The 26158-nt window shown below is 35.8% G+C and overlaps 4 protein-coding genes and 3 non-coding genes across 8 annotated transcripts; 5 read left to right on the top strand and 2 right to left on the bottom strand.

Annotated features, from left to right (window-relative positions):
• The first annotated feature begins 438 nt into the window (after positions 1 to 438).
• LOC145161428 (ferritin-4, chloroplastic-like) lies at positions 439 to 2632 on the top strand. The gene is made up of 8 exons (XM_079080940.1): positions 439 to 835; positions 1254 to 1337; positions 1423 to 1483; positions 1604 to 1691; positions 1774 to 1835; positions 1923 to 1988; positions 2080 to 2143; positions 2245 to 2632. Exons 1-8 carry the CDS (start codon positions 543 to 545, stop codon positions 2292 to 2294), a joined length of 768 nt encoding a protein of 255 aa, XP_078937066.1. The 5' UTR covers positions 439 to 542; the 3' UTR covers positions 2295 to 2632.
• A 949-nt stretch (positions 2633 to 3581) lies between these two features.
• TRNAE-CUC (transfer RNA glutamic acid (anticodon CUC)) lies at positions 3582 to 3654 on the top strand. Its single transcript has one exon. It is a non-coding gene; the product is annotated as a tRNA-Glu (tRNA).
• A 5221-nt stretch (positions 3655 to 8875) lies between these two features.
• LOC145158653 (uncharacterized) lies at positions 8876 to 9556 on the top strand. The gene has a single exon (XM_079077514.1). It carries the CDS (start codon positions 8876 to 8878, stop codon positions 9554 to 9556), a length of 681 nt encoding a protein of 226 aa, XP_078933640.1.
• An 8527-nt stretch (positions 9557 to 18083) lies between these two features.
• On the bottom strand, positions 18084 to 18156 carry TRNAK-CUU (transfer RNA lysine (anticodon CUU)). Its single transcript has one exon. It is a non-coding gene; the product is annotated as a tRNA-Lys (tRNA).
• Positions 18157 to 18366: 210 nt separating this feature from the next.
• On the top strand, positions 18367 to 18439 carry TRNAK-CUU (transfer RNA lysine (anticodon CUU)). The gene has a single exon. It is a non-coding gene; the product is annotated as a tRNA-Lys (tRNA).
• A 168-nt stretch (positions 18440 to 18607) lies between these two features.
• Positions 18608 to 22255, top strand: LOC145161426 (putative methyltransferase PMT23). 2 transcript variants are annotated; one of them, XM_079080936.1, is made up of 9 exons: positions 18608 to 19230; positions 20141 to 20290; positions 20360 to 20630; positions 20711 to 20821; positions 20913 to 21084; positions 21156 to 21374; positions 21456 to 21650; positions 21743 to 21947; positions 22028 to 22255. In XM_079080936.1, the coding sequence occupies exons 1-8, from the start codon at positions 18751 to 18753 to the stop codon at positions 21927 to 21929; spliced, it is 1785 nt and encodes a 594-aa protein (XP_078937062.1). In that variant the 5' UTR covers positions 18608 to 18750; the 3' UTR covers positions 21930 to 21947; positions 22028 to 22255. The 2 variants fall into 2 exon arrangements, with proteins under 2 accessions (XP_078937062.1, XP_078937061.1); XM_079080935.1 differs by having other exon boundaries at positions 18609 to 19230; positions 21743 to 22255.
• A 1741-nt stretch (positions 22256 to 23996) lies between these two features.
• LOC145161425 (protein VAPYRIN-LIKE-like) lies at positions 23997 to 25823 on the bottom strand. The gene is made up of 2 exons (XM_079080934.1): positions 24611 to 25823; positions 23997 to 24520 (listed from the first exon to the last, which is right to left on the bottom strand). The coding sequence occupies exons 1-2, from the start codon at positions 25556 to 25558 to the stop codon at positions 24116 to 24118; spliced, it is 1353 nt and encodes a 450-aa protein (XP_078937060.1). The 5' UTR covers positions 25559 to 25823; the 3' UTR covers positions 23997 to 24115.
• Positions 25824 to 26158: the final 335 nt, after the last annotated feature.

The following is a 26158-nucleotide window of genomic DNA, read 5'->3' as shown; positions in this document are numbered from 1 at the left end:
TGACAAAATACCTTTTATACATGGGGACCTTTTAGTTTCACTCATGAATCAGGAAATGAAATTTCAAATTTGCTGTTATCGTGATCATATTGTTATTTGAAAAGAAATATGGAATACACGGGCCTAAGATGTGGTTATTTAGTGGATATTTCTTTTATGTTTTCGGACTTTTCTCTAGTTTACAAGATATAATATTACTTTTATTAAAAAAATTTCTAAAATAAATATTCGATATACTAAGCTACAAACACAGTCACGACTCATGACAAATTGACAAGTCGACAAAGCACAATCAGAACCTGGAGCATCTATACAGGTATACCACGAGCCAGCCACGCGCCTACATCATCAATTCAATCCTAACCCTCCACGTGTCATCCGATCCTGCGGCTGTTCGTCCACGTCGATTGGGTATATATCGCCTCTCCTCTTCTTCCTTATCACTTATCACACACTCGCTCACACACATACACCTGCTCTCCATTTGACCCTTAATCACTCTCTTAAGCACTCTCTGCGTCTCTTTATCTCTTTTAGAAATCATGTTTCTAAGAGCTCCACCGACTATCTTCTTGCGGACCGGTGCCACCGTAGGCTCCGGGGATAATTTCAGTGGTTCTAAGCTATTATCTTCCTCTGTTTACCCTCCGTCGGTTATCGTTTGTGCGGCGGCGAAAGGCGGTTCTTCGAATAATAGGCCGATTACAGGCGTTGTGTTTGAGCCGTTTGAGGAGGTCAAAAAGGAGCTCAATCTCGTCCCTACTGTTCCTCAACAGTCTCTTGCTCGTCAAAAGTACGCTGATGATTCCGAGGCCGTTATTAACGAACAGATCAAGTACTCTTTCTTACTTAAACTTTTCATTTCGTATTTCAATTTTTCTGTCTGTTCCTTGTTTTATATGCTATAATTATTGTTTACTAGAAAATTGTGACTAGTAATCTAATCTGTTTGCACATCTAAAACCGCATGCTATGTGTTTGATAAAATTACCAGGAGAAATCTGTCTGTGTGAATATATCTTCACAGCCTCACAGGTTTCGGTTTTGATAGATTTAGGCGACTCTGTGCATGATATTTAGTTCATTATCCTCTACTTAATGATCATTTTTGTCAATTTGTGTCGTTTTGATTGAGATTAAACATTTCATTAATCGGCTTAAACAATATCTGGTGTCTTTGTTAACAGATTCTGTTGATGGTGAGTTTGTCCATGTTTCTAATGCTAATCTTCTTTTTTTATTGTTGTTTTCAGTGTTGAGTACAATGTTTCATATGTGTACCATGCTATGTATGCCTACTTTGACAGGGACAACGTTGCTCTCAAGGGCTTAGCCAAGTAAGTTACTACCGTCATCATCATCATCATCATTGTCATTTCTATTAACAATAAGTTGGACAATATTTGATATGAATCCTTGTAGGTTCTTTAAGGAATCCAGTGAGGAAGAAAGAGAACATGCTGAGAAGTTTATGGAGTACCAGGTGCTTGATAATTTTCTGTTGCAGTCTTCTTGGTTCATATGTATACTTGAGAAGTTGACGCATACTTGTAATGGTTATCGATCAAAGTTATATGGTTTTTCTACAATTTTCTGGTTTCAGAACAAACGTGGTGGGAAGGTGAAGCTGCAATCCATTTTAATGCCATTGTCTGATTTTGATCATGCAGAGAAAGGAGATGCACTTTATGGTAAATTGTTAGCTATGATATGATTGTTTGGCCAAAATTTGGATAGTTTTGTTTTACCTGTGTTTTGTTGACTTGATTGTAGCCATGGAGCTTGCATTATCACTGGAGAAGTTGACAAATGAGAAGCTCCTTCATGTCCATGCGGTATGAATTACTAACCAATCGAGATTAACGATTGCTTATTAACCTGATTAAAAAGTGGGAATTGAGTTTTTTTGGGATTGTGAACAGGTAGCCAACAAGAACAATGACGTACAATTAGCTGATTTTGTTGAAAGCGAGTTCTTGGGTGAACAGGTAGATATATACAAACATCTTATCTATTTATTTATATAATATATTTTTTTATAACTGCTAATGAGGGAGGGGATGATGATATTGATAAAAGGTTGAGGCGATTAAGAAGATATCTGAATACGTTGCTCAGCTAAGAGGAGTTGGGAAAGGACATGGTAAAAATAGAATTCAAAGTTGTTGGTTAATAATATATAGTATAAGATTTTGGTAAAATGAAGTGTATAATTTTTTTTTTTTTTTTTTTTTGAAATATCAGGAGTTTGGCATTTTGATCAGATGCTGCTCAACGAAGGTGCTGCTGTCTAAGGCTAACCCTGATTAAAGTGATGGTGGTTGTACCTCTCTATGACTATGAATATATATATATATAAGATGAGAGAGAGAGAGAGAGAGAGAGAGAGAGAGATATTACTAGTTAGTAGCCATCCATCTCATCTATGGACTATGATTTATGTTTTTGTTGGTGCAATAGCAATGTAGAGAGACTAGTTGTCTATTCCCCCTATTAAGCTTTTTGTTACAAATGTTTCTCACATATTTATCTTATTTTGCTTCTCAAGTGTAAGGGTTCAGTAGTCTGGTTATGTATTTGGTATTTGAATAATTACAACCATGGAAATTGGAGTTTTGTTATTTCTTTCAAATTGCTGTTTGTTGCAAGTTTAGGACGATTATAAAACTAATCCTGCCTCTTCTAAATAACCATAAAAGCTTAAAACCAAGAAACAGAGAAAAAAAAAACTGTTTTTTATTTTTTTTCTGTTCATATTAAAATATACATAAACTGTTGATGGGAATAAAGAGTAAAGAGTAGAGCAGGGTAGGGATGACACGTTAGGGTTCGGGTCCGATATCAGTCATCCATAGTGTTCCTTTACGGGTGACAGGTGGAGGGAGGGAGGTACCGTACAATTATTGGATCATATCGTCGACGATTTATTCCATCCGTTGAAAATAAAATGAATATGTTGTTATCATGGATGGGTCACATCATTTTTTTTATCATAAAAGAAAAGAAAAAGTTTTATTTGGTGAGGATGATGGTAAGAGGTCTCAATCGGCCAAAAACTTAACTATAATACAACAGGTTACACAAAAGAAGAGTATTCTATTTATTTACACAATTAATCAATATCTATCTATTTTTCATCTGACTGTACAAATACAACAAACAAGTTTTCAAATGAGAGTTTGCGTAAGGTAACTCTGTCCAATTGTGAACAAATTACAAATGAAATGATCAGAAAATACTACTATTTACTATCTTCAATCTTCATAGCTGCACGCACGCAAGTTTTTAGTTGAGCATTTGCCTAACTGTGTCCAATTGTGAAAGTGAATAAATTACAAATGACCATCAATTATGTAGAAAAACAGAAGGATCAATCATTAATGGCACCATCCAAGCAAAACTGTGGATGGTAAAAATTAATGATAAAACCCAAGTCCATACTCATGATACCAGGAATCAGTTGTGACTCGGATCCGGAAAGCGAGGATTAAATTGGAACCTGATATCATTCAAACAATGATCAAAAAATCACAACTGATCATATAGATATTATATACAAAAGTTTTGTCAGTTTAATCAAATCCGTTGTAGTCTAGTTGGTTAGGATACTCGGCTCTCACCCGAGAGACCCGGGTTCAAGTCCCGGCAACGGAATCTTTATTGTTTTTCTAACTCCATGCATAGGTGACGATTTTCGTCAGTCACGAGACACTTGGAACTTTCAAATTTATAAGACAATTCGGTATGGGTTATGGCGTTCTCGTTATTGTCGACGTGGACACACCTTAACGGCCTGGTAATAGGGGAACACCCCCCCCCCCTTCTGGTTCATTTTCGTTGCGTCGTCTCCCGTGCTCGTTACAACTTGACAAAATACGTAATTTTAAATAAATGGTTTTAACAACGGTAAATATGATATTAAAAAATAATAATAATAATAATAAAATTTACCTTTAAACCTTATATAAATACAACTTTCATTTCATTATATACATCTTTCTTTCTCTCTTTCTCTTATATTTTAGGTAAATCTGCAGAAAAGTCCCCAAGTTTTGGGCCAGTTTATGATCTAATCCTAAATTACATTTCATTATTGAAAAAGGACAGGAAACCGGCTATTATAATCACTTTGGCCCTCTTTTACCTTTTCAGCAGGTAACCTGCTGAGGTAGCATGCCAAATGGATTGATAGGCTGAAATGGCAGTTGATGTGGCGTTTATACCCTTTTTTTAGTTTAAATGCTTTTATTATTATCATTAACTTACTAAAAAATTGTTGAATAATATATGTGGGCCCCAACATCCATATCCCAAACTCTATAATCACCTCACTATCACTCTCGTCCCTCCCACATATTATCGGAAACCAGAGATACACCACAACGATTTAGCCGAAAACCATTGGTCCGACACTACACTCGTTTTGTAAACACTAGACAACCACGAAAGAGATCGACAGTCTTTTGCACCACCACCGCCCACCCTGAAACCATCGGTGTTTTGAGGATCCGTTGTCGTCGACAAGATCACCGCTCTTACACTTATAAACCTTATTCTATTGGAAAATCGATGCAAAAATCACATGTGCCCTTGATATCGTCGGTCTATTGCACTGCCACCACCCACCATATCTTTGGATTCCCGAGGAACTATGATTTAAAGACCTAATCTCGCCAGAAACAAAAATTGCTCATCACTTTCCCTTTTATGCCCTAACCTGCCAGAAAACCCACACAAAAAAAAAATCACCAGACACTTAAATTTTGATGCATGTTTGATTTTGCATCAACAAACAACCCAAGATTTAATTTCTGTACAACTATTTACAAATAAAAAACACTGAAAACTTTGATTCTGAACCTTAGAACTTGAAATCCGATTTTGTTTCAGAACCTTGTCTTGTTGGGTGTGTAATCGTCGAAAATACAGAGGGGTAGAGATGTCCAACATGATTGGAGAAGTAGGACAACGGGTGAAGAAGAAGGGTTGTTGACGATGGAGTTCCTGGAGGGATTTTAATGGGATTGGCTCGAAAAGGGTAATACTCGTAGTGTAGGAGGTAATAAGGAAGAATAGAAGGATGAGTGGGACCCACATTTAATAAAGAAATTCAACTAATACATTACATATAAACGTGAATGAAGAAATATATAAAAGGATTGTGGTCCAATTGGTTAGAATCTTGGTTTTAGAGAGGGAGGTTACATGTTCGATTCCTCCTCACACATTTTTCCCCCAAAAATCTGATTTTTTAAATTTAAAAGAAAGGCCATGCCACGTCAGCCCTGCCACATCACCCCAACAATCCATTTGGCGTACACCTCAACAGGTAACCTGCTGAAAATGTAAAAGAGGGCTAAAGTGATTATAATAGCCGGTTTTACTGTCCTTTTTCATTAATGAAATTTAATTTAGGACTAGATCATAAACTGACCCAAAATTTTGGGACTTTTTCGCAGATTTCCCTATATTTTATAAAAAATTTCATAGTTTTTCTCAATCTCGCTTCACCACCACTGCAATTTCTCAACTCATCTTACCTTCAACAAAATTTATTTGGTCAAAACCCAAATTTACAACAAAATCTTTTCCCTACTTTTGCTTCGATGCAACAAACAACCAACCAACCACCACCTACAACACAATCATCGGTTGAAGTGGAAGCGGGAGGTAGTAGGAGAGGGAAAGGGAAAGGAAAATAAAAAAAAAGCAAAAAGGAAAAAGAATGTAAAAAAAACGAAAAAGGAAAAAAAAACCAAATTCGCAAAAAAAAATAAAAAATAAAAAATACAACATATTTATTCCCAAAAAGTTGGTGTTGCATCTTGTTGTCCATTTCCCCTCTTGGTGTTATAACACCATTTGCTTATGTGTCATGTGAAGTGACACAACTTGGTGTTGCATCTTGTTGCCCACACCCAATGCTCTAAACTAAACCTGGCAAAACATGACACGACACGAACCCGACATGAAATTAGCGGGTTAGGGTCAGAGATTTCGACACGTTTATGTAAACGGGTTGACACAACACGACACGATAATTAAACGGGTAGGGTTAGGGTCAAGACTTTCAACTCGAAGATGACTCGAATATGACCCGTTTAATTATACATTATTTATTATAAATTTCATATTTTTATAAATATATTATATGTTATAGACATATAGTGGGCCAAACTCAAGAATTGAAAGTAATATTCAAATTTTCAAAGTTACTTAATTTTAGTCATCCTCACCACCTATCCCTTTGCTCCCCAACTTTAACTCTTTTCATTGCCCTTCTAAACATACTATAAATTTTGTCATTCCATCTCATAACTCTAGTGTTTAACTTTTTTTCTTTTTGCCTCCACAACTCTTACTTTCCAACCTTTAAAATATTTCAACCCGACATGACACAACATATTTACAATGTCTAAACCTTAACCCGAAACCCGACACGAAACCGACACGAAAATAAACGGGTTGACATGACACGACACGATAATTAAATGGGTCGGGTTAGGGTCAAGCCCTTTCAACCCGTTTAATGTCTTGACACGACACGAGCCCAACACGATACGACGTTTGCCAGGTCTACTCTAAACCCAATTTTTTTCTTATGGTTTTTAAACGTTAAAATCAAGGTTTGTCAAAATCAGAATCTTACATAAGATCGTGATCGTAAGATGAGATCAGAATTGAAAGAACCTACCAAAATGAATTCATATTTAAATTTTCATGCAAAGTCTTGGGTGTGAAATATATACATTATAAGTTGATGTTGATTAAGACATTAATAGTGGAATAAACTTTTCTTACGTATGAACCACAATTTTTGTTGCCGTAAACCGCAAATAAAAAAGAGAAAAAAACATATTAATAAGAAAAAAAGATCATCGCAATCATGTACAACTAAAGGCATAAAACGACAAAAAGATTATTATGAATGCATATTGTCTAATTCGAGATAAACTTATGAAATGATGATGCTCTACGAAACTTCTTGCAACTTGTGATGATCGATTTCAAATTGAATAAATTTTTTTTTGAGACTTGACTACATAATAAAATTAAAGAGGAGTGATCATGATCGTTTTTTTTAGGATCTCAAAATCTTAAGATCTAAGACCAGGATCAGAATTTTAACGACCATATTATTATTATAGGGGTGTTCGTTTGGATGGATCGGTTTGATCCGATCCAATCAGGCGAATCCAAATTAATTTCGGTTTTCAAAACATGAATCCGAATAGTTCAAATTAAATTCAAATCCGATCCGAACCATTCAAATTACAATTCGGTTGGATCGGTTTTTACAATTCGGTTTTCAATAAGCGAGACATTTAAAAAAATATATAACATAATATTAATTAACTTTAAAATAAATTGTTTGGAGAGAATTAAAATTATGAACAACTATTAAAAAATTTATTATAATTCAATATTTTATAGATAAAAAGCTATTGAAAAGTATAGATCGATGTATTTTAGTGGGTAATACTTTCTAATCTATTTAAAAATACAATTTAACAAATTAATAAATAACTAAAAAATGTATATTTGAAACAAATATATATAAATAAATAAATAATAAACTGTTATTTTGTTTTTTTTTGGACTATTAGGTTTTCATTTTATAAACCGTAACCAATCCAAAATCCAAAATAATAATTCGGTTTTACTGGAAACTCATCCAAAAATCCAACAATCCAAACCAAATAGTTCAATCCAAATTGTTCAATTGGACAATTCGGTTTTATCCGAACAGTGAACCCCTACATATTAAAACCATTATAAATTGAAAAAATCTACGTTTAGTAGCGAGAGAATAATGAATTGGACTTAACATAAGAGAACAAAATAAAACTAAATAATGAAAATTACCTTTAATAAAAGTTCTAACATAAATTATTTAAATAGCAACTTTTATTTGGGTTTGTTCTTCTTCTAATTCAACTAGAGTGTTTCATCGAATAGTTTCAATCAAACATATAATAAATCGACTAAAATCTTTGTTCGAACAAAATTACATATCAAACTGTAATTTGTAAAATATAAAATGTTTGGATTGAACACCAGTTGTAAAAAAACACCAAATCCTAAATTGAAAAAAATTACCACACAATCGAAAAAAGGAAAATGTCACGGTAACACTATAAACTTATGTCTATGGTTCGATTTGTTCACTAAAGTATTTTTCTTTTGCACAATAGGTCATTAAACTTATAACTTACCTGTCTATCAAGTCACTATCGTTAGTTTTTAACAAATCCACCGTTAAGTAGTTATTCTAAATTACATGAATGGTCTATATGATTTATAAAAAATCGAGTTTGGTCAAGATCGTCATGGCTTGTCTGGAGGATGAATTTTGTGGTGAAATTTTCACTTTCTTCCCTTCGATACTGTTAGACATATAATCTTCTACTTATTGTATTTGTTTTAATCTTTGTGTGGCCCATTGTATTTAGCCCACGATGTTTTAGCATAGCCTAATTCTTATATCATGTATATATTTGGTGATGGAATACAATTATCGTTCATGGGAAAATATGGTGCCTAACATGGTATCAGCCTAATCTCTCTAAACCCTAGTCGATCCTCAGGGTAGCGGTCTTTCTTTTCTTCTCATCTCGACTTCTATCTCTTCTTCATCATGCCTGTCTCAGAAGGCTCTTCCAAAACCAAACATACTGATAAAATCTTTGGCATCACAAACATAAAGTCATATGTCCCTCTTCTACTTGATCTTGATCGTATGAATTATGATTCATGGAAAGAATTATTCAAAACCCATTGCATTGGGTATTCCGTCTATGGTCATCTTGATGGATCATCTCTCAAAGCCGATGAACCTTAGTGGGAAGAAGTTGATAATATTTTCAAACAATGGATGTATGGCACTCTCACTCGGCCTCTCCTTCAAACCATTCTCAAACCTGATGCTACAGCAACCGTAGTCTGGAAGTCTATTGAAGCTCTTTTCCTTGAAAACGAAGAATCCAAAGCCATGGAACTTGATGATGAACTTCATTCCATTACTATTGGCGACTCAAAGATCGTTCAATATTGCACTCGTATAAAGTCAATTGTTGATATTCTTGCCAACATCGGAGTCCCAGTTCCAGAACGTAATCTTGTTATTTATGTCATTAATGGCCTCTCTCCAAAGTTTGCTCATGTGGTTACCACCATTCGACATCAGAAACAATTCCCGACCTTTCTTGAAATGCGGTCGATGTTAACGCTTGAAGAATGTTCTATGCTTAAGGAACAAAATCGTGTGGTACCAGCCATTCATCAAGATCATGCTTCATCCCCTACTATCCTAAATACCACGCATGAAAACCGCAATCATGAAAATCGGCCTCCAAATAATCACCGAGGCACTTCCTTTAACGGTAGGGGCGGTGGTCGGAACTCCAGAGGCGGCGGCAGGAGCGGTCGTTCAGGCATAAGAGGTGGCAGAGGTCGACCTGGTGGTGTCAGCGGGAATTTTGGATCGCCTACTACTCTTGCTGGTAATAGCGGCTGGGGGATTTGGAACCCTTGGCCTGGAGCGTCTTCCAATTAGCGACCTGACAGCAATGTTGTTGGGCTTTTAGCTCCTCCTAGGGGTGACAATTTATGACACGACACGACAAAAATACACGACACGAAACGAAATTGAGACGAAATTGAAATTTGAATTCGTGTTCGTGTCGTGTTCGTGTTAATTGTAAAAAACACGATGTTGTGTCGTGTTGTGTTCGTGTTTAGAATTCGACACGAAATTGACACGATTTAGCTGTTCTTTATCGTGTTTTTCGTGTTTGTCGTGTTATATTTGATAAAGTACTCATTAAATAAACTAGTTTTTAGTATATGTTATATTTTTCGTGTCGTGTCGTGTTTGTTGTTTTTTAATTCGTTCGTTTTCGTGTTAGTTAAAAAAACACGACATCGTGTCGTGTCGTGTTACATAAAACCTTGTCGTGTCGTGTCAAACAGAAACACGAAACGATAGCACGATTTGCCACCCCTAGCTCCTCCCCAAACATATTGTGCTAACTCCCAACATAGCAGGCCTTATAATCAGCAACCTACATGGCAGAATTTTAAAGTTTTTTTTTTTTTTTGAAACTAGAAAATCGAACCTACTTTTAAACGACTCCTTTAATCAACCCAATTCGACATCAACTTATCCTCAACAAACTTTTATGGCCAACCCACATTTTAATCAGTCCAATTCATGGCAAAAAAAAATTCTAGATCAACCGACCGCTCTTCCGCAAGCGTTTTCTACCATGAATCTTCAAGAACCCGGAAATGCTGAGTGGTATATGGATACCGGGGCAACTGCCCACCTTCACGCCGACCAAGGTATTCTCAAGTACTTTACAAATAAGTGTTCTAATTTTTCTGTTTTAGTTGGCAATGGATCTCGTATTCCCGTTACTCAATCGGGTAACTCCTCCATTAGCATTAACCCCTTTCGTACCTTAGCTCACATCTGGATTGCCACCGAGCCCATAGTACGAGTCTCCCTCAGCTCGTATCTGGAATGCTCCCGAGCCCACAGTACGAGTCTGGCATGCCCCACCTGGCCCTCAGCTCATATTTGGAATGCTCACGTGTTTGTTGGTTACCGCACGGAGCAGTATCACCTCAACCCGTCCCACATAATATGTCAACATATAACACAACTAATGTGTATACAAGTAATCACATAATAATACAGGTAGTCCTACAGATCTACCTAACTAGTATAGCAACTAGCATTCAACACTAACTCATACTCAACATACTACCAACTGCTAGGATATCATATCCAATGGGTCGGCCTTGGTGCCTTAGACCCTTCAGTATAGTGAGGTAACTCACCTCACAAATGTCGCACTGAAGTGATAAGCTCAACTCTCAAATCACCGACACGAACTCCACCACCTATAGTTACCATAAAACCATTTCCATAAATTTCCAAATTACCAAAATACCCCCAGAGGTCAAACTGGTCAACCCTTGGTCAAAGTCAAAGTCAACAATCAAGGTCAACAGTCAATGTTGACCCGACTAGTCGAGTGCAGTTCACCGACTCGTCGATTCCTTCCTGAACTCGAGAAGTTGTGAAATCCTTGGTTGACTCGTCGAGTTTCCCTGTAACTCGTCGAGTTCATGCGTGTCCAAATGCCGGGGAAACCCTAACTGACTCGTCGAGTCACCCTACTGACTCGCCGAGTCCATGCAGAAGCCCTTGCACGAAAATCTTCATCGGACTCGCCGAGTTGGCCATGCAACTCGCCGAGTCCCTTCAGTCCTTTCTTCATTCAGATACCTTTTAAGCCATTCTAAGGCTCCATATCGCAGATCAAGCTTCCCAAGGCATGTTTATCACATAAAGTTGCAAACTTTACGTGCATGCAAGGCTCTAAAGACTTAGAACATCAAATCAAAGCTTGAAATGGGGTTTAACACATAAGGGAAGGTTTACTCTTGCTAAAGCTGGAAACTTTACGGACTTAGAGACCCAGAAGGGTTCAGATCTGAAGTTGCAACTTCAGATCTTAGCTCATACCCAAGAATGGCTTCCTAACATGCTAGAAAAGCCCTAATTTTTAACCAAATGAGATCTAGAAAGAAATAAGGTCAAGGTAACGACTTGATACCTTCAAATGATGCTACACTAAGGTAGACTTCAGATCCACACACATTCTTTGCTTCAAGCTACTTTATCTTCAAGCTCCTCTCACTAAGATCCACCTTCCAAAGCTTAAAACACACAAGAATGGAGCACATACACGGATTAGGGTTTTCTGGACTCTCAAGAGGCTATAAGGGAGGCTAAGGACCCTTTAAATAGGGTGAAAACCCTCGAAATTAGGGTTTCATCCTCCAACTCCTACTCGTCGACTCCTATCTTGGGCTCGGCGAGTCGGTCACTTGAACACGTGGCCAAACCCGCTCATACTCGACGAGTCAGGGCATCCAACTCGTCAAGTAGACCTTGCAATTTATGAAAATTAAAGCTATAAAATTAATACCTGAGAGTCGAGGCGTTACACCGGGTTTTGGTGGGTCTAAGGCACCAAGGTCGACCCTTTGTTGATGATGTGATATACTTGTTGTCTATGTGATACTTGTATGTGCTTGTATATGTATGCTTATTGGGTGGGCCCGTATTATTAGTGTGGGTGGGGCTCGTATCTCTTTGGGCGGGGCCCGTATTGCGAGTGTTGGCGGGGCTCGTATCTCATTGGGCGGGGCCTGTTATGCGAGTGTGGGCGGGGACCGTATCTCTTTGGGCGGGGCCCATTATGTGATATGTCTGGTATGCGGTATCTTGGGAACTCACTAAACTTTGTGCTTAAGGATTTTAGTTTGTGTTTCAGGTACTCTGATTTTGATAACATTTGATACATTGGTTTTGTTAACATTTGATACATTGGTTTTGATAACATTTGATACATTGGTTTTGTTGAGATCACCAATGTTACCATTATCAACGTCCATGGAACTCTTGGAATTAGACCCTTTAAGCAACTCTGCTTTAGATGTGTTCATAAGCATTTCTGCTTCAACAACTATCAACATCTCGGTCAAATCAATTAGGGTCACATCGAGATTCCTTATATGAAATCTCTTAACGAACTGGTGTTAGGTTGATTTTCATGTATCATTTTAGTATATTTTCTTTATTATTTTCATGACATGTTGTTTATATTTAGTATGCATTTCATTCGTTTCATTACATCGTTAGTTTTGGACAATTTTACTTGTTTAAACTTAATTTGTGCAGATTTATATAAGCGGATAATGACATTTTTGAGCACCAATTAAAGTCACAGTTGAAGTCCACTAGCAACACCAGTGATCAAGCACTAAAATGAAGCGGCAAAAAGAGTTTTTGAAAATCCGGCAGCATTGGGCGGTCTTAATCAAGTGAGTGGATCAAAGGGTAAACGAGGTCTGATCGAGCTTAAATTTTACCGGTAGCTTCATAACTCATGGTTCTTTAATCTGAACGGTGGAGATCGGATTTTGACATCGTTTGATATACATTTGGACCTCGTGAACAGCAACGACGTAATCTGTCAAACATCAAATTTTGGCAGCCCATATATACGAATACATCAGCCCCTGTTGCAGCCCGTAACTTGACTTTATTAACCCATAATCACCTTTTATTCCAGCAACCCACGTTGGAATTAATAACAGCCCATTTGTTGAGTTTTTGCCATGCCTCACAATTTGAAGGGACCGATCAGTTATAAAGGAAGCACACATTTTTTATGGGTGTGATAACTCCAGACGCACGAAAAAAACAGAAAGCGAGAACGGCAATTTGAAGATTTATTTAACATCAAAACAATCTTAGTTTCTTGTAGTAAGTTTTAATTTTTGTTGATTGAATTGTAGTTTACGGGGTTTAGCCGTCTTAAACGGCTAAACCACCGGGGTTTGATGTTTGAATTTGTTTAATTATCTAGACTCGTTTTAGATCGTTGTGTGAGATTGTTATTTAGATTTAATACACTCCTATCCATATGATTTCTGATTTTCATTAATGTCGTTGTTACAATTTTAGTTGGGTTTGAGCAACCCGGTTATGGTTTTAATAATGAATTGCTAATCAATTAATCGAATACGTTATTGTTCTTTTAATTGGTCTAAGTAGCAAATAATACATTTGTGTTATGAAATCATGTTGGTACAATGTAAATTCTCTGAGCTTACGTGAGAGTTCATTGTGTTTGGTGTTTCGTTTGTGTTTTAATGCGGCTCTCACCTAATTACAAATTGCTCGTTTGATAATTTTGTAGTGAGTCAGTTCTAATTGAAATATTTGTTTTAGTTAGATAAGTTCGCAGCTTGGTTAAAGAGCTTGTTTTAATCGAGTGTCTGGCGAAACGGGTTGTCAGAGCTTGTTGACAACCGCGACCAAACTAGGAGTTGTATAAAAAATCATTGCACATAACAATCCATGATCACACGTCTAAATAAGTCTTTTGATGTTAATTCAATCATCAACTAGTTAGTACTTTTTAGTATTTATTTATCGTATTTTAGTTAACACATCCGGTTTTGTAGTTTCAATTTCCTTTTTATGTAGTTGATCATATGATTTGATGTTGAATTTGTATTCTATCTGGTGAATTTGGTTTTGTGTTGATTAAAAAAGTTTGATTTTAATTTTAATTCATGTTGGCCACTTGAATTAGGATTAGATCATTCAAGTTATTTGATTTACAAAATCCGTAATTTTTTTGTGAATTAAAACAAGTAACAAACATTAATTTGATTTCCATATAACGATTTTTAATGTAAACCAAAATCACACATTCTTACGCTTTCGAGCTTGTGAGGAGTGTTGGATGTTGTTGGGAACATTCACACAAAACTTAATGCAATATTTCAGTTTAACTCTAAGAGCTTGTTTAAATTAGATTAGAAGGGTTAGGTTTAATTCAAAGAGTTTGTTTTGGTTAAACAATTTGGTGAATGAGAAGTGTTAGAGCTTGTTAATGTTTCCAAGTACCAACTTAGATTAGAATTCAATTTGACATCAATCATTAGTAGCTTGCATCATTAGGAAAATAGAACTCGAAACCGGATCGTTTTTATTTTTATTTCTAGTATTCCTTTTACCATATTTCAATTTAGTTTTATTCGTTTTCAAAATCCTCCTCCGTATTAACTTTTTATGCAATAGGAATAAAAACATGACTATTTTGGTGTATTTATGGATTAAAACCGAGTCTCCGAGGATCGACCTTGTTTGCCACTATTACTATTAAATCATATGAGTGCAAATAGGATTTATTTGTTTGATGGATTCGACACCCATCAACTGGCCATATGACTCAGGAAGAGAAAGAAGAACCAAATCAATGGCTTGCTCCCATGGGAATACGATACCCATTCTTTCCAATTTGTTAATATACGACTTTATTTTCATAACGTGCGCACACACATAATTTCCAACTTCATGTTTACATGCCAACAAGGCTTGAGTAGTTTCATATTTCTCAACTCGAGGAAAACATGACATTGGGAGAGTCACATGAGGAGTAGCTCAAATAGTTAAATGAGGACGATGTTCAATTCCACCATTTTCTAAGGAAGGGAAAACAATTTCACCTTGACTCAAATGTGGAAGACCATCTCCAGAAGATTGAGGAAAACCATTTCCATAAGAACGAGGAAGACCATCATTGTTTCGATTTAACATCTAAATTTTTTGGGAGAAGAGAGAATTCAAGTTAGTTGATATTTAATCCTTAACTATTAACACAAAATTTAAATTAAGGCTAGGATCCATATTTTCGATTCGACCTTTGAAGAGGGGTGTCGTAATCAAATTCAAATCTATTTTAGGTACGTAGAGTCATCTCACCAATTTCAATCACATGAAACTCCTAGATCTTTGAGATTCATTAAATCTTATCAATGTCATGTTTAATCTCGATTATGCTCTTACCAATTGTGACTGGGATGCCGGTGATCATAATTAAGATGTGAATAACCATGAAAACCCGCTTAAACACCCTTGATCGATTTATGATCTCCCATTGATGTTCCGTTAACCACACACGCTCCATCAACAATAATAAACACGAGTTGTTTCATCATTTCACCTTTATAGTCCCAAAATTAGTATGTCGGTTAACCATACACGCTTCACTAACGACTCATAAGGAAACGATGTGCGTTTTTATGGATTAACATACAATTTCATTTTTTTCCTAAAGTAACTAGAGTGAGATTTTTAAAAGATTTAGTTACTTTGTAGTATCATACTTTTAGAGGTTATGTACTATCAAACTCGTTCGGCTAACGACCCTCCACCATACAGCGGTGGGTGAGAGTGGATACCCATTCAACGATCATTTTATAGGTTGATATCCTTATACTCCCTTAGAGTATGGCTTCGTAAAATGAGGCCTACTAATGATTCGACTGACTTGTCTTAAACGTATAATATATTAAACTTTTAATCATATATAGTATAAGGCGTATTTTAAATTTTTTCAAAATACGAGGTACTAAATATTAATTATCTAGATTATCATATAATTAATTAATCAATTTAAACATATTATGAATTTATAATTATCTTTTAATTACATTACTATTAAATTAATTATTAAATTCACAGGAGATAATTCAATTTAATATAACTAATTAAAAATTATCAAATAATGATATTATCCTAATATTTAGGGTTTTAAGGATTATCACACAAGGCATTCAAAATTCGGAATCTAACATAATCAATACTGGATAATTATCAAAATAAACACCATAAATCAGATTAGGAAGATAATTACCGAAAATCTGGAAAAAACTGTGCTCACGTCGTAAGATCACTATTTCGAAAAAAAAGGTTTAGTCTGATTCATATCATGTCCAATCAATGTTTGACAACCCTAAGCTCTGATACCACTTATGAGTTTTATTGAAAACAAAATAGTACAATGCGGAAAACAATTAACACTTAATAGGTGATGCGACATGCAATGAACAACTAAACTAGCCTAACCCTAGTGTAATTCGAAATTACCAAGTATAGAGTTACATACATTTTAATTTGTTGTAGTAAACAAATCACTTCAATCTCCTTGTAATGTAGGTCTTGGAAAGCTTAGCACCAAAAGGATGATGCCTCTAATGGCTCACACCCAAACCCTAGAACTAGAAGACAAGAGGAGAGAGAGAGGAGAGGATATTTTCGGCCACAGTATTCTCTAGGGAATCTTATGAACAAAAATCATAGGCCTTGGGGTCCTATTTATAGTTTAGGTAACTTAGGGACACAACAAAATTTGAATGATTAAATAATAGATTTAATCTCAATTCAAATCATTTTCTTATTTACCACCAAGAGGCTTGTGGAAACCCTAAAATCCCTCCTAATTTCGTTCACTACCTATATGGTTGTAGAATCTTCATTATTTGCTCAATTATGAACAATTATAATTCAACCTTTGGACCGTTAATTAATGTCAAATTAATTTTGATTAATAATTAATTAATTATAATTGATTTCATATTAATTTATTAATCATAATAAGTTAACGAATCAATTTTTTATTTCCAATTAATAAACATAATATATTAACAAATTATTTGCTTATAATTTCCAATTAATTTATTAATTATATAATAATCTAATAAATCATCATCTCTTTATAAATGTTATTCTAACCAAGTTCTAGTTATGATGACAACCTAAAAAAAACTTTGTTTTTTATTTACAATAATATACTAATTTAGTTAGTGACTTAGACACCTTAATGCAACAATTATATCTAAAATGTCTTACAAATTTAATTGAATTACTCAATTTCCTATTTAAAATTTATTATAATGATAAAAACCGTGTTGGGCCCTTTGTGTAGTAGACACGGGTCTGGGCTAAATAATTTCTAAGCCATTTATTTCCTTCATGACCCATTGAGTCATTCTCACCCATTGTCCCTTTTGGCCTTTTCTTTCTTTCTTTTCTTGCTTATCTTCTTTTGGTCATATTTCATCATGGAACATGAAAACCTGCAAAATTTTTATATAAAGCATTAAAACGTTCACATACCACACAACATTCAATGCTTATAATGAAAAACAAATGCAAACTATATTTAAATGAGAAGCTAAATGTATAATGACACATAATGAAATAAAAGTAAAATATGAATAGAACAATAGCCATAAAATGTATAAAGTTTATTTTCGTTATAAATAAATAGGTAACACATTTTCATGTCATCATGTGACATATTTAGGTTTTTCATTAATTTCAAACAACGGGTTTGTGTTATTTTTACTTTAAGTTATACATTTTAGTGGAAATATACATTGCATAAAGTAGAGGTTTTATTTTACAGTCTATTTATTACTTTATAAACTCCTCATTAACCTTATTATTGTTTCTGTATAAAAAAAGTAAGCAAATTGTTGCATAAGATCTATCCTTTCTATAAATTTAATTACTGATCCAAAAGTTTAGTAAATCACATCAGTGATATGAGTGAGTAGGTGATACATTCCCCAAATGTGTTCATTCAGGTATTCAACTATTAGTTATAATAACAAATCGGGGGATTGTATTGTATAAAAAGTGAAAACGCCCACCGTGGGGCTCGAACCCACGACCACAAGGTTAAGAGCCTTGCGCTCTACCAACTGAGCTAGACGGGCTATTGATGGTGGGTCATGTGTCAAAATTATCAACAAAGCTTAAGAATCTTTAAACGACTATTTTGAATAATTTTCCATCAATCATAAAATAACTTTGAAGTAAGTGGAAACAGTTTAGCATATGCAGAAGCTAGAATCTAGAAAATAAAAAAACTTGAAATTTATTTATGTTGTTTTAAAACACTTAATGACAAATCTTAAACAACAACAGCCCGTCTAGCTCAGTTGGTAGAGCGCAAGGCTCTTAACCTTGTGGTCGTGGGTTCGAGCCCCACGGTGGGCGATTAATTTTTTGAATAAACTTTTTTTTAGCTTTATTCTGGTTGATCACAATCGTTAAAGTATCTACACGTGGCAAAATCATAAATGGAGAAAATCTGTTTTCTGTCCCCAGGTTTTCTCGATCAGATTTCAGACGTCACGTTTACTTTAACTGCATTTTAAATCCCTGAAGACCATTTACCGCGATCTCACTTTCCAAACCCCAAAACAAGGCATTCACACTCTCTGTGCCTGTGCCACTCTCTTTTTTTCTTTCCGATCATCGGATTCCTCCGTTTCTGTAGATCTGAAACAGTATCTGAGTCACCGACAATGGCTATTTCCGTGCAAAACCTCTTAAAAGAACGCAGGTATCCTTTCATTGTATCTCTCCTCCTCCTACTCCTCTTCGTCGCCTTCTTCGTCCTAACCACCAACACCTCCCAACCACCTCCTCTCTACCATCTCCCTCAATCTTCTACTCATCCTTCAATCTCACAAAACATCCCTAGCAAGGCGCGGACGCCCCCTCTACGAGAAATAGATGGTAAGATTAGCAATAGTTCGGTAGATCCTGATTCGGATGATAGTGATAGTGGTGAGGACTTGGTAATCGACTGGAAGGCATGTCCAGGTCCACTGGCGGTGGATTACATACCGTGTTTGGATAACTGGAAGGCGATAAAATCTTTGAAATCGAGAAGGCATATGGAGCATCGAGAACGACATTGCCCAAAACCTAACCCTCGGTGTTTGATTCCGCTGCCTGATGGATACAAGGTGCCAGTTCCTTGGCCTAAAAGTAGGGACATGGTGAGATTGCTACTTTGGTAAGGTTTATTTCTATATGTTACTTAAAAACCTTTATTTGAATGTTGCTTAAAGAAGTTGTCCGGTGAATGTTATTCAACTAGGGTTATTTGTGATCGGAAATGATATGCAGATCTGTTAAGGTTATTTATGCAGTAAATAAATAGTCCTGCAAGCACTCAATTTTATGCAGATTCGCCACTGGACTTGATTTTATATTACCACACAAATAAGTTTCCTGCAGACCTGCATGAGTAGGTTAGCATATTTTAATCCCCAACTAAAGTTTTCACCGAGGGAGGCAGATACTTTTTTCAATATGTTGATTATAATATTTTTTACATTGGAAAAAGTAATCTAATGTTTTTTTTTTAACATAAGTATGCATTGAAAGAGCTGAGACATTGGTATTGTTCACGTAGAGTAAAAATTGGCCTGCTATTTGCACATTTTCCCAAATGAACTTATTTACTAGGCATGGACATAGAATTCTTCATGCTGAGTTTGATTTTAGGGGGTAAATCATATTGAAGCTGATAAACATTTTCTTTATTCCCTCTCTTTCAAAAAAAAAACATTTTCTTTATTCCCATTGTAATGCAAGAACAACCAAAGAACATAAGTACATTCAATCCCAAATATTCAATGTTTCTCAACAAAGCTATAAGTATTTTGAAAATGCAATATCCCAAATAATCCTCAGATATATAATGATTTGATGGTAATGTGGCATAGACATCTTTACATATAGGATTATTAATATTTAACAGTGCTACAGCACATGTTAGCAAAAAGATAAAAGAGAGCAACAAACACCAAGATTTACATGAAAACCCAAAATATGGAAAAACTATGGTATGCTGTTTTGAAGGCAGCCTTAACAAAAACTAAAACTTGCTGTCCTTTTTTACAGATATGGTTTGACAACGTCCCACACCTTAAGCTTGTTGAATACAAGAAAGAACAAAACTGGGTGAAAACATCTGGTGAATATCTTCTTTTCCCTGGTGGAGGCACTCAATTCAAGGAAGGAGTTACTCATTACATCCAATACATAGAAAAGGTAACATTCCACAGTATCAAGTTACCTACTTTATTTCATTTGATGTTTATCTTTTTTGTTTTCTTGTAGAATCTGCCAAAAATTGGTTGGGGAAAACGCACAAGGGTGATTCTTGATGTTGGTTGTGGTGTTGCTAGCTTTGGTGGATATTTACTAGACAAAGATGTGATAACAATGTCATTTGCTCCAAAAGATGAACATGAAGCTCAAATACAATTTGCTTTGGAAAGAGGAATTCCAGCCACTCTTTCAGTAATCGGAACTCAAAGACTCACATTCCCTGATAATGCCTTTGATTTGATTCACTGTGCACGTTGCAGAGTGCACTGGGATGGAGATGGTACTTCTTTCATTCTACCTTTTTTTTTTCTTCTTTTTATAACCATTAAAAATAAATCTTGATGGCTAATAAATTTACAGGTGGAAAACCATTGTTGGAGTTAAACAGGATTCTAAGGCCTGGGGGTGTTTTTATCTGGTCTGCTACACCAGTCTATCGTGATGATGAAAGAGATAAAAAAGTTTGGGAATGTGTGTATACAAATTGCCCTAAACTTGTTTTATTTTCATATAGTTTCATTAAATTATTATCCTAAGTTTTTTTCTTTTAAATTTCCTGCAGCCATGGTAGCTCTGACTGAATCTATTTGCTGGAAAGTAGTGGCAAAAAGCTTTGATTCCTCTGGAATAGGGTTGGTTATATATGAGAAGCCTGTTTCTTCTTCCTGCTATGAATCACGTAAAGTAAACAATCCACCTGTATGTGATGAGGATGCACATGCAAAAACTTCATGGTAGATGACATCATTTTTCAACTATCATCATGATAATCATCATGATCATCATCATCTTCATTTTTGTGTAGGTATACACCCCTTGATGGCTGTATTTCAAGAATCCCAACAACAACCACATGGCCTACACCATGGCCCCAAAGGCTCAAAACCAAACCAGATGGTTTACCAAACTTTCATGAGGATACCAGAAAATGGTCTGAAATTGTTACAAATGTGTACCTTGAAAACCTGGGGGTAAACTGGTCAAATGTGAGGAATGTGATGGATATGAATGCTGGTTATGGAGGGTTAGTTAAGTTCTACTTTATTTTAATTGATGGGTTAAATCTCAGAGTTTTCGTGTCTAAAATGTTTTAAGTCCTGGTCAGGTTTGCTGCTGCTTCGACGGATCTACCTCTATGGGTGATGAATGTTGTCCCTGTTAACATGCCAGATACATTGCCTGTAATATTTGATAGAGGGTTGATTGGTATTTACCATGATTGGTGTGAATCACTCAATACGTATCCTAGAAGTTATGATCTTCTTCATTCTAGTTTCCTGTTTGGCAACCTAACACACAGGTATAAATAAATAATATAATATAATCAGCTTCTTTCTTTTAAGGTTGTTAAATAAAGTTGTGGGTGGGTTTATATATAATATAATTTTGCAGGTGTGAGATGTTGGATAGTGCAGTGGAAATGGATCGCATATTAAGACCAGGTGGAGTTGTGATAGTTGAAGATAGTAAAGAAATGTTAAAAAAATTGAGACAAATTCTACGTTCACTTCATTGGTCAACTAGCTTACATCAGCAACGATTTCTGGTTGCTAGGAAAGGTTTCTGGCGTCCAAATTGATATTTTCAAAATTAAAAGGTAAACCAAAATCCAATTTAATTTCATGTATTAAGTTTATAGAGGTATTGGAGTGTTAAATCCATATTTCATGGGGACAGGTTTTTGTTTATTTATATGAAATAGCAGTTGAATTTTACTTGTGAATGAGGGGTGTGGGGAATGGGGATAAGTAAGAAAAGACAACAAGGAATCTGGAAGGTGTAGAATTAATGTTCTTGAATTGGGGGTATTTTTCATTCTGTAGAAAAGATATTTATGTACTCAAAACCATGTGCTCATCCGTATAAGGAAAATAATACAAAATTTTACTCCCTTGCGTTTTTTAATTATTTGCTTTTAGCATCAGGGTTTGATTTGGCCATTGGTATTCAGTCACTGATTTTGAATTTTGAAAACGAACCCTTATACAAAAAATTAGTCAATTGGACATTTTGACTTCCCGTTTCTTGCCTAAACTTGAAGTTATCATTCTGAGTATATTTCATGATGGCATCTCACACGATCTAACTTTGATATCCATGACTGATTGTCACTATACCCCTCTTGTGGTCGTAATAAAATAATATATGTTAAAAGTAATCATCCCATACACATCATCATAAGTTGTCATCACATATTAAAACATATTTACAACTGTGTTTCTTGTCAAGGGTTATATACTCTTCTTCTTTTTGAAGCTTGGGATTCTAGGACAAAATCTTTGGTTTCTTTGTGTATTGTAATTCTCACACGTGTTTAATCATAGATGCACATAACTTGCCAACAAAAGGGCTACTCTTTTAACTAACTAACCAACTAGTTTCTCATCGTATTGCTACTTTTTACCAAATAAATCTAAACGTGATTCTTTTTTCTAATTCATCATATGATTTAGTTACAATATCAAATATCAAATTTTCAATCCTCTTCAATTGACTTTTGAGGTCAATTTCACAAATTCATAGATTCTATTCATTCCAGTGGATATAGAAAGATCAAAATAGTGTTATTACATCATATAAACATTTATCTATACCATATACATATGAACCATTAGTTTTAGCATTCCCTAACAACAACTTCAAACTCTAGTTCAACACCAGACATCAGAATAAAATATACTAGAGATTAACCCGCTCCGCTGCCCCCTTCATAAACAAAGAATGAACAAAAATGAGTTGAAATGGTCTATCAATCAAGCCGTAAAACAAGACCCATTTTCAGTGGGCTACAGCGGCACAAAACTTTTTCTTGGGGCTTAACGGGCCTTGAAAAAGCCCATCAGCTAAAGAATAGGCTTATGTTTGGCACTTGAGCTGAGTCAGTGTAGGATTTTTGTCATGCAAGTAATCTATATTTGCCATTTTTCAACAAGTTTTCATACCTTTATCCTACCCTTATTATTTCCAAATGTCCAATACATTTATAGCCTCGTATGTTATATATATCATGAACAAAACGAAATTACAAGGATATCATGCCTACACCAAACAACATAAAGTGGTGCATCTTGACCAAGTGTCTATATTATACAAGACGTACAATTATAGCTTACCTTCTCATGACCTGAGTACTAGATCAATGCTTATATTACATAAGTTTACTATCTTAATGAGCATACAACTAAAACAATACCAAAAAAATGGTCATACCTGCTATTGTGTTATTGGGATGGAGAAGCCATGATTAAAGTTCGATGAAATTTTTATGGGGGAAGTTAAGGCTGTAAACGAATAAGAACGTATAAACGAACGAATTTCCTTTTCATGTTCATTCGTTTAATAAATTATTTTTTTCATGAATGTGCTAAATGAACATAAAAGAATAAACATAAACAAATGTAAATAATGAATGTAAAAAAACCATACATATATATACATGTATTATAGCAAATCATACGATAATGTTCATGTTCGTTCATTTATTAAATAAACAAATATAAACAAACTCTCAGCCAAATGGTTCATTGAACATTAGTTCCGGTTTACAGTCCTAAGCAAAATATTTAGTTATTTTGTCATAAATATGTGAAAAATGGTTAATTGTGTTTTTTGAGTTTCTTTTAATGAGGGAAAAATTTTAATGAAATAAAAGAAAGCATCTTCTTCATTAAAGATAGGATGGAAAACTTGTTCATTGTGGGAATGATTTTAAACGTTGAACAAATTTTGAGGTTCGGCAAAGAGTTAAAAGCCAAATGATGAATATCAACAAGTAGCTTGATGGAGAAGGAGACACTGCGTTAGAATTTCATTCCCCATTGCTTCAGCAACTTGTAAAGGCGTTACATCTCTATTACACTTGGCATTCACGTTTGCTCCTCTGATTACCAGCACCTCCACCGTATCTTTGTCGTCGCCAACCACCGCCATATGCAGCGGCGTCCGCCCTTCCGCATCCGTGCATTCCAGATCAGAACCAAACTCAACCAGCAACATCACCACATCTTTGTAGCCTTTAATGGCTGCCATGTGAATCGCAGTCAAACCATACTGATCTCGAAAATCCACACTCGCATCTGTCTCCAACAGAAATTCTAGGTGCCCCAGATCTCCCCGGCGTGCGGCGTTTAACACCTCCTCCCCTCGTTCTAGGGTTTCAACCACTTCTTTCTGCATCATCGTCACAAATGACAAATTATAGCTAAAAATAACGACTTCTTTTTCACCTTTTTAATTTACGAATGTTTTGATTCTACTTACATGTCCCTCATCTCGTGCTACATCAATGGCGGAACGATTCCGATTATCGGCGACGATCGATGGATCTGCACCAAGTTCAATCAACACTTTTACCATCCGACGGTCACCTTTCGCTGCTGCTCTGTACAACGCCGTCCAACCATCAATACGTCTAGCGTCCACGGTAGCACCTGCACCCGCCAACAGTTTAACACACCTCTCATACCCTTTGCTCGCCGCTAAATACAACGGTGTCTTTCCTTCTTTATCTTTGCAATCCAACCCCCTACGGTTTCCCATTTTAATCAATCTCGAAACCTCATCTGTCCGATCAAACGCCGCCGCCACGTGTAATTCCGACCACCCTTTCTGCGTCCATTTAGATTCTTCCACGTCTTCTAAAATCCGAGTTGTTGACTCAATTTTCAACCCGGCCTCCAGTAGCAAACTCACCATCTCAACAGAATTATCCAACCTGACAGCCACACGGTGGAGCGATTCAGCCTCACGAATCGATAACTCGGTTAAAATCGTCCTCTGAAACTTTAACATACTCCTCACAGCGTCGCAGTCACCTATATTCACCGCATGCCGGAGCAGGAACGGACCGACGAAGGCGACTTTCAGTTTAATGTCATGCGTCCAGGAGGTGATGGTGTCCGGGTTAGTCGACACCGAGGATCCGACTAGGGAGGTGCGGATGAGAAAGCGGTCGGAGGCGGAGCGAGGGAAAGTAGAAGGAATTTTCGGTTGCGGTCTGAGGATTATTTGGAAGGTGGATTGAGAGAGAGGAGAGATGAGTCCACTCGGTGGATTGACCAGGAACTTGTGAGGAGATGAGGTTTGGATTTTGAAGGCGATTGCGGTGGTGGCGCTGAGAGATCTGAGGCGGACGGTGGCTCTGCATTTGGTTCCGAGCACGAAGTCGATGCATACCACCTGGTCCGACACTTCCACCAACTTCTCCATCTTGGAAGCATCACACTCTGCTGGATCGAAGAAGATAACATATCTGAAAAATGTAGTCCAGATTCACGTAATTGTTGGGACCATTTTTGATTTGTGGCCCCATGATTGAATAATATTGGAGCTTCCGTAGAACTTGTATGATGAAAATATAATTCAATTGATTGATTGATAAAGTGTTGTCAAATACAGAAACAGAAGGGACAAGGTTCGTGATACAAGAACGTAACATTGATGGAGGACTCGAATAATGAATCAAGCAATGGAACGTGTGGTTCTGATAAAACCTTCTTTCACGTTTAAGAAACTAAATTCATCTGGGATTTGTTTTTTCTAAATAATCTCTTTTATATTATTGATTTATTTCACAATACCGTATAATATAGCCGTTCACAATACCGTATAATATACACGGGTTTGTAAGTTAGAAAATTAAACTATATTGATAAAATAAAATAAAAATAAAAATTTAATATTAAAATATGATGAAATATAGAAAATATGAAACTACAATGGTGAATAGGTATGATGTATGACTTTCAGTGTAGAATGATATTGTAAACTTTAAAAGTACAATGTTAAAATAGTATAAATTTGAATTAT

Source organism: Lactuca virosa, chromosome 2 (assembly GCF_052849685.1).
Source record: "Lactuca virosa cultivar CGN04683 chromosome 2, Lactuca_virosa_CGN04683_v6, whole genome shotgun sequence".
NCBI lineage: Eukaryota > Viridiplantae > Streptophyta > Magnoliopsida > Asterales > Asteraceae > Lactuca > Lactuca virosa.
This window is presented reverse-complemented; position numbering and strand designations above follow the sequence as displayed.

Bases quoted from the DNA above. Each gene is read 5' to 3' on its own strand.
- LOC145161428 (XM_079080940.1), top strand. From the start codon at position 543: ATGTTTCTAAGAGCTCCACCGACTATCTTCTTGCGGACCGGTGCCACC. The intron at 836-1,253 runs GTACTCTTTCTT...TGTTGTTTTCAG, and splicing joins GTTATTAACGAACAGATCAA to TGTTGAGTACAATGTTTCAT. The intron at 1,989-2,079 runs GTAGATATATAC...TATTGATAAAAG, and splicing joins GCGAGTTCTTGGGTGAACAG to GTTGAGGCGATTAAGAAGAT.
- LOC145161426 (XM_079080936.1), top strand. From the start codon at position 18,751: ATGGCTATTTCCGTGCAAAACCTCTTAAAAGAACGCAGGTATCCTTTC. The intron at 20,291-20,359 runs GTAACATTCCAC...GTTTTCTTGTAG, and splicing joins ACATCCAATACATAGAAAAG to AATCTGCCAAAAATTGGTTG. The intron at 21,085-21,155 runs GTAGATGACATC...ATTTTTGTGTAG, and splicing joins GCACATGCAAAAACTTCATG to GTATACACCCCTTGATGGCT.
- LOC145158653 (XM_079077514.1), top strand. From the start codon at position 8,876: ATGTATGGCACTCTCACTCGGCCTCTCCTTCAAACCATTCTCAAACCT.
- LOC145161425 (XM_079080934.1), bottom strand. From the start codon at position 25,558: ATGGAGAAGTTGGTGGAAGTGTCGGACCAGGTGGTATGCATCGACTTC. The intron at 24,521-24,610 runs GTAAGTAGAATC...ACGATGATGCAG, and splicing joins TAGCACGAGATGAGGGACAT to AAAGAAGTGGTTGAAACCCT.